The 8471-nt window shown below is 45.9% G+C and overlaps 1 protein-coding gene across 1 annotated transcript; it reads left to right on the top strand.

Annotated features, from left to right (window-relative positions):
* The first annotated feature begins 6563 nt into the window (after positions 1-6563).
* prmt6 (protein arginine methyltransferase 6) lies at positions 6564-7888 on the top strand. The gene has a single exon (XM_074693603.1). It carries the CDS (start codon positions 6706-6708, stop codon positions 7750-7752), a length of 1047 nt encoding a protein of 348 aa, XP_074549704.1. The 5' UTR covers positions 6564-6705; the 3' UTR covers positions 7753-7888.
* The last annotated feature ends 583 nt before the right edge of the window (positions 7889-8471 follow it).

Genomic DNA, 8471 nt, shown 5'->3' with positions numbered 1-8471 from the left:
GGTACTCTGGTGGTTTTTCCATGACTCAGGCACAGAACAGGAGAAAACTGCTGGATCAAGTTTTTAAAGAGAATCTTGGTTCAATTCTCAGTTTTCATTAAAAACCTGAGTAACAGTTTAACTGGGACAAGTTGCATGTGATCCTGAGTCCTGGTTACCTATAACACAGAGTCAGACAGCAGATATTTCCTTTGAATGAGCGCAGACACATTATCACATCGTCACTTTAAGGATGACGGTAAGCGGTGCCAAGCGTCTCGGTGGGAGCTGCTGCTGGCTGTGAGAGTCTGGCAGCTTTTACCTGAAGCCTGAGTTGGAAAGGATGACACGGCCAACAGCTGCGTGTCTGTCTATTCTGTCTGTCCACCAGAACCAGCGCCTGCAGACCCTCCTGCCAACCATCACAGTCTGAACTGCACAAAAACTGTCTCTGCTTCACGCTCCAGTAAACCATCCTCCCTATTGTACAGCTCTGTTTTTTCTTTTGCTCTTTCCCCCTGACCGCTCAGACGTGTGTCCAGCTCTGAAACTTGTCTCATGTTGGGATCACACAGTTCCTCTGGATCCTGATTTTTTAGTTTCTGGTTAAAATTAAGAAAACATATATATCGCCATATCGCCATTATATGGCGATATGGCGGCGGCGCACACAGTTGCAGCGGCTCGGTGCTCATTCATTTGGTGTATGTTCTTTGGATACGTGTTGCTTAGTATCCTAAATCATTATTGTCAGGCAAGTTACATCTATGGCCGGCACGATCTCCTCAAACTCGGAGTTTGCCACCAGCAGCGGACTGTTACAGCCGAGTTCATCCGCCTGAACAAAATACCGGCGGACATTGCACGGTGCCCGGGCTCCCCATGGATTACCATCCCCGCGGAGCGGAGACGAAGGCGACGCAGGGAGAGGAGGCAGAAGCGGGGCTGCAGGGCCGGCGCACTGACGAGGCTACGGAGGCAGCCATTCAAACCACCACTTCCCAGCCTTTTCCTCACAAATGCCAGATCACTCGCCAATAAGATGGATGAGCTGAGGCTACTGATCGCAGCGAACAACACCGTGAAGAACAGCTGCATTCTCCTGATCACGGAAACCTGGCTTCACCCACTGATACCGGACTCCGCTACTGAGCTAGCTGGCTACACCGCACAGCGACACGACAGGACGGAGAATTCCGGTAAGAGTAGAGGAGGGGGGCTGTGTGTGTACGTGAATGACAGCTGGTGCACTAACACAGTGACTGTGGAAAGCCACTGCTCCCCGAATCTGGAGTTTGTGACTGTTAAATGCAGACCGCACTACCTACCCCGAGAGTTTACTGTTGTCATGGTAACGGCTGTTTACATACCGCCCGACGCAGATGCTAAAGCTGCTAACAGCCAACTGCACAGCAGTATCAGCAACAAACAGAGCAGATATCCTGATGCTGTACACATCATAGCTGGGGACTTTAATCACGTGGATCTTAAGACAGTGCTCCCCAAATTTCACCAACACGTTAAGTGTGCCACAAGAGGAGATAACACACTGGACAAGGTCTACTCTAACATTAGGCTGGGTTACAGGGCTAAACAATCACCCCACCTGGCCCAGTCTGACCACATGTCCCTGCTATTGATTCCTGCATATGCCCCCCCCCCCAGAAAACTGCTCCCACAACTATTAAAACTGTCAGAACTTGGCCTGAGGGAGCCTCTCAGCAGCTGCAGGACTGCTTCCAAAGGACCAACTGGGATGTTTTTGTACATCAAGACATCGAGGTGTTCACAGACAGCGTACTGTGCTACATTAAATACTGCACAGACACTCTGACTGTTGACAAACAGTTCCGTGTCCACCCAAACCAGAAGCCCTGGATGACAGGTGAGGTCCGGCGTCTGCTAAAAGAGAGAAACTCTGCTTTCAAGTCTGGGGATCAGGCCCTCTACAGCGCGGCGCGGGCTGACCTCAGGAGAGGCATCCGGGAGGCCAAGACCACATACAGCAGGAGGATTGAGCAACATCTGGAGTCGCACAACAGCAGGCAGGTGTGGCAAGGAGTTCAACAACTTACCAACTACAGGGCCAACTTGGGAGTTGCTGAGGGTGATGCCTCGCTGGCAGAGGAGCTCAACATTTTCTTTGCCCGTTTTGAGGTGGACCCACCTGAGGCGACTGCACCACATCCCACGGTCCACGGCAGCTTCTCTCTCACAGAGCATGAGGTGAGACGCACACTGCGGGCAGTGAACCCAAGGAAGGCAGCGGGACCTGATGGCGTCTCTGGACGTGTGCTGAAGGAATGCGCCGCCCAGCTGGCTGGAATCTTCACAAGGATTTTCAACCAGTCCCTGGCCCAGTCAGCTGTCCCACCCTGCCTAAAGGCCACCACCATCGTCCCCCTGCCCAAGAAACCTCACATCTCAAGCCTCAATGACTACCGGCCAGTCGCTCTCACCCCGGTGGTGATGAAATGCTTTGAAAAGCTGGTCCGGGGTCATATCTCATCACGCCTGCCAAAAAACTTGGATCCCCACCAGTTTGCATACAGGGCTAATAGATCAACAGAGGACGCCGTGGCTATAGCCCTACATGCTGCACTTTCCCACCTGGAGCAGCAGGGAAGCTATGTGCGCATGCTCTTTGTTGACTATAGCTCTGCCTTCAACACCATCCTACCCCATAAACTGTTCCACAAACTGCTGAACCTGGGCATTCCACACACCACCTGCATATGGATTAACAGCTTCCTGACTGGTCACTCACAGAGGGTGAGAGTGGGCCATCACACATCTACGGCCATCAGCATCAACACTGGCTCCCCCCAGGGATGCGTGCTGAGTCCCCTGCTCTACGCCCTCTATACATATGACTGCACCCCTGCACACCACAGCAACATCTATGTGAAGTTTGCAGATGACACCACGGTGGTGGGACTCATCTCCGGGGGGGATGAGACGGCCTACAGGGAGGAAGTGGAACATCTAGCAGTGTGGTGCAGTCAGAACAACCTGCTCCTCAATACATCCAAGACCAAGGAGCTAGTGGTCGACTACAGGAGGAAGAAAACTGTCATTCAACCACTAATCATCAACGGGGACAGAGTGGAGCGGGTGTCACACTTCCGTTTCCTGGGGGTCCACATTGAGGAGGGGTTGACATGGAACGTGAACAGCACAGAGGTGCTCAAAAAGGCGCAGCAGAGACTTCACTTCTTGAGGGTTCTCAGGAAGAACAACACCAGACAGAAACTGCTTGTGTCCTTCTACAGGTGCTGCATTGAGCCAGTACTGACATACTGTTTGTGTGTGTGGTTCACAAGCTGCACAGTGGCCCAGAGAACTGTGCTTCAGAGGGTGATTGACACAGCCCAGAAAATCGTGGGCTGCCTCCTCCCCTCACTAGACGAAATGCACAGTGTTCTCTGTTTTAATAGAGCCCAGAAAATCTTAAAGGACACTTTTCACCCAGGCCACTCCATGTTTGAACTGCTGCCATCAGGCAGACGGTACAGGACAATCAAAACAAGAACAAACAGATTAAAAAACAGTTTCTATCCAAAAGCAATAACCACCCTTAACGCTGCAAAAAACAAGCATTAACAGCACTTTTACAATTATGGGACTGTGCAATGGCAAATGAAATGATTTTTGTATTGTTGTTTTATATTCATCATTGTTGTTTTACTGTTGTGCTGTGTTTTTTATGTTGTAGTTTTAATGTTGCACCAACTGTATGGCACTTTTAAATTTCGTTGTGCATTTTACATGTCACAATGACAATAAATTCTATCTATCTATCTATCCTATATCATAACAAAGAAGAGTAGAGAGTCAGAGTTCACTGCAGGTTTTTGGCACATCTGCCCTGATATGGCTGCTATTTCCATAAGGTGAGCTGAAACCATCATTTTGTGCAGAAGCAAGCATCACTGCTTCTTTTTACAAATGTTAATGTCTTTATGCAAACATCTTTCAGCTGTGTCAGAGCTGAAATTACAGTGCTGGACAAACATTAATTAACAACCACTCCTACCCAACCTCCCACAAATCTCCTGCAGTGTTTTTTTTTTTTCCCCTGTGTTGGAAAGGTATTATTTTACATCTCCTGTCTCACACTGGGCTGTCTTCTTTCTGTGAAAGGTGGTCTTAAACAACAAAAATTACCAGCATCTCACCATCTTCCCGCTCTAAACCCACTGCTGCCTCCTCTTCTCCCTTCTTCGTTATGAAATGGGATACAGCTCCGTCTCTTTCGTCCAGGATCTCCTGCCAGAGATCTCTGAAACAGGCTGGAGACGCTCCCACAGGGACGGTAAGAAGAGAGGAGAGCCGAGCAGCTGTGTTCTGCCTGCCAGAAGTTTGGGAGAGCTCAGAAAAGCAGTAATGATCAGTGTGTGTGTGTGTGTGTGTGTGTGTGTGTGTGTGTGTGTGTGTGTGTGTGTGTGTGTGTGTGTGTGTGTGTGTGTGTGTGTGTGTGTGTGTGGATCAGCTTGTTATGATACACACACTGTACCGCAGATGTATGATCCCACTGTGGGCGTCTTATAGACAGCATTCAGGTTCATGTAAAGTGGGCAGGATGCTCACAAACACTGTGGGGAATCAGAGAGAGCTTCAAAGTACACTGATGTTGTTTCCTTTCAATAAACACCATTTTCTTACAAATAACGTTAAGTTACAGAGGACATTCAAGTGTCAATAATCTCAGAAGTATCAGGTAACTTTCGGATAATTAAGATCGTATAAACACACTAAGACTCTCCCAGAAGGAGTTCATTATTTTTACATCTCTTTTTATGTCATCTTTTGAACAAACTGTCCCAAAACACGTCTTCCACTGTGTTTGTTTTTCCTTGCAAATTTATGATCTAAGGACATACTGAGCTTATTTACTGTAAACGCTTATTTTTTTTCCATCATAAAGAAATGCGATACTGAACCAGGTCTCAGTAGAAATGGGTATTTCTTTGTTTCCAGTAATAGTAGTAGTAAATCTTGAGTGCATGATTTCATGGATTATTTGGGTGGAATTTTTTTTATATTGAAATTAGAGCTGTCAAAGATTACTACTTAAAATCATGACTAATCTTTCAATGTTGATAGTTAATCGTGATTAAAAGATAATTTAAGATCATATTAACTATACAAAGCAACATGCCATAATAGGACATCCCATAGACCTGCAGTCAGTTTCCATTTGTTGGAGCTGTGGTTAACTGCTGCCCCGTTTACACGACAACATTTCATCTGAAAATGGTTAAACGCACTGAAAACGCAGTGAATAAAATCTACATTTACACAGAAACGCCGGGGGACTGAAACCGCTGTAGTTAGCATGCCAGGCCTGTAGCCAGCGCTATAACTGTCTTGTCCAGAAGTATATATATATATATATATATATATATATATATATATATATATATATATATATATATATATATATATATATATATAACAGTATACAATATGCAAATAGATGCATATTTTGCTGAAAGACAGTCAGCAGATTCAGCAGATTCAGCAGCACAAGCACAACACTGTAGTTCCAAAAGTAACAGCGGTACTGTTGTCCTGTTGCATGCGCTTGTGCGAAGCGGAGTGTGATGTCAGAGTTTCCACCGAAAAGACGGCTTACTGTTTATATGGCAACGGTGGCGGCAGCGTTTCAGAAGAATCCCACACTGGAGGCCGTTTTCAAAAGTTTGCGTTTTAGGTTGGCTGCAATGCCGTTTCTGTGTAAACGAGAGGCTGAAACGCAACAACTTCTGTATGCTAAAGGAAACAAAACAGCAAGCTAACAACACTACCTTTTAGAAATTCAATATTCCAGACCTTCTGTGCTTATTTTCCTATTAAAGAAAACGAAATCTCAGAAGATTTTGCATTACTTATTCAAAGTTTTTAATCCCTTTTTTAATCCTTGAAAATGTTCATATCTAAGTATTTTGCCAAGGAAAGTTGACATATTTCTATCTTCAAGATTATCTTTTTCAGCTAGACTTTAATGAAATACATCCATCATTTTTAATCTTGGAAATGCAGGCCTCATACAGGTTTGCATTAAATCATTTAGAGACAAATTTGGTGAGATCTCAACTTATTCTTCTCACATTCTTAAAATTATAAAGCTGTTTTTCTTGTGAGAATGGGTTAATTTCATAGTGATCTACATAGCAATCAGATCACAGTGAGAGGCCAGACCACAACATGCCTTCATTGGCCACTTAACAGTGCAACTACAGACTATTTGTATTTGTTCTGTGCTTTGGAATCTGGTTATACCAGTTATCATCAACTAATATCAAGAAAACAACGAAATTAACTAGAAAACACAGTCATTAAAATGCATGGATATGTGTATAGAACAGACATTTTTAAAAAAAAATATAGCCAGCATTAAAGCTAGTATGAATAAAATATGGACAAAGTCTAATATTTTATTTATTTTAGCATTGTAAATGTTACCTGATTCTCTGTGTTTCCTCTGAAAAAAATTGTGTTGATTTATTTTGCATTCACTCTTCTGTTTATATCAGGAGGTTTCATATGTCCTACCTTCCTCCTGACAGTGAATGCAGCATCACAGCGGTACTCGTGTGGTTTGGGGAAATGTAGTTCACTTAGACGCACCAATACTTTATTTTATTCCGTTTAAAACTACAAGTCCCGTTTTCTAAACCCGGAAGTGGCACAATAACAGAGGAGCAGTTTGAGAGGGTAAAGATGTCTCATGTGGGAAAGAAAAGAAAGCTGGATAAAAGCCGACAGGACAGCCTGTACTTCGACAGCTACACCGATGTGACCATCCACGAGGAGATGATCGCGGACCACGTGCGCACCAACACGTACCGGATGGCGATCCTGCGGAACAGTGAGTTTATCCGTGGGAAGGTGGTCCTGGATGTGGGGGCAGGAACCGGCGTGCTCAGCATGTTCTGTGTGCAGGCCGGGGCCAGGAAGGTGTACGCGGTGGAGGCGTGTTCGATCGCCGAGCAGGCCGTGAACATCATCCGACAGAACAGCATGGAGGACCGGATAGAGGTGATACGGGGCACGGTGGAGACGGTGGATTTACCGGAGCAGGTGGAGGTGATAGTGAGTGAGTGGATGGGGTATGCCCTCCTGCACGAATCCATGTTGAACTCTGTGCTGTACGCGCGTGACAAGTGGCTGAAAGCAGGTGGGCTCATCCTCCCGAGCAAAGCTGAGCTCTACATCTCCCCTATCAGCGACCCGGTGGTGGAGGACCGGCTGCACTTCTGGTTCACCGTGAAGGACCAGTACGGAGTGGACATGTCTGCGATGAGCGGGTTCGCCCGTAAATGCATCATGAACTCAGACATCACTGTGAACTCTGTGACCGTGGAGGATGTGCTGTCACACCCGGCCCGCTTCGCAGAGCTCGACCTGAACTCTGTCACCGTAGACGACTTAAAGTCGGTCAAAGGAAAGTTCACGTGCGAGTCTTTCGGCTCTGCAGCTGTTAACGCCTTCTGTGTCCACTTCACGGTCACTTTCCCGTGCCCGGACAAGCCGCTGGTGCTGTCAACGTCTCCGTTCAAACCGGAGACGCACTGGAAGCAGGCGGTGCTGTACCTGGACGCTCCTGTGGAGGTGGTGCAGGACACGGTGGTGACCGGGGAGGTCAGCATGTACCCCTCCGAGGAGAGCGCGAGACACATCTGCATCCACATGGACTACACTATAGGAGAGCAGAAGAGACAGTCCAAGACTTTCTCCATCCCAGACTGGAGCAGTGAGGCTCCATGAGGCGTTCAGGGTCAGGGCTTGAAGACAGGAAACACACTCACTCAGATACAAATATCTGATCACTGTGTCTGTCCACAAGTTTCTGAAATAATCTGTTAGGTTTTTTAAAAAACAGTAATAAAATGTTGAAAATGAGGATCAGTGTTTCTATGATCATCTCAGTTTGTCTCCACATTTCAATCCAGTATCATGGTCTCATTCAAAGTATCCCGGTCATCTGTCGTACAGCCTAACTGAAATATGAGAAGCCAGGATACAGTACAGATACAGGATTCCTCGTAAACTCTTCAGTTCATGCACTCAGGGATAATTCATGTTGAATCCATGCTTGTCTCTAACATAATGATGAGCTGAGGATGATCTCACTTAAAATAACTGGGATTTAGTCGAATAAAGGTCTGTTCTTATTCTAATCTGTGATTAATATCGTAGGCTGTATTTGTTGACTGATTAACAGATTGCAGGGAGTAAGAATCAGACTACAAAGATGTTACCCAGTCAAGTAGACAATGATCATTGGTTTACAGCTGAAATGTAAAGGGTTAATTTTAATAGAAGCAAAATTGTGAAAGGGAACTTGAGCGGGGTTTTGTCAGTTTACTGCTCTTTTTTCTTTATGTTTAAATGTTAGGAGCTTTATTAGATAACTGAGAGGTGTTAAATTTCTGCTACCACAAGGGTGACATGAAGGAAGATTTTTAGGTCGGTACTTATGGGGT

The sequence above is a fragment of the Halichoeres trimaculatus genome, unplaced genomic scaffold (genome assembly GCF_033239565.1).
Source record: "Halichoeres trimaculatus isolate MK-OKI-2021-1 unplaced genomic scaffold, fHalTri1.1 fHalTri1_scaffold_18, whole genome shotgun sequence".
Taxonomy (NCBI): Eukaryota; Metazoa; Chordata; class Actinopteri; order Labriformes; family Labridae; genus Halichoeres; species Halichoeres trimaculatus.
Note: the sequence above shows the minus strand (reverse complement) of the source record. Positions and strands in the feature narration are given on the sequence as shown.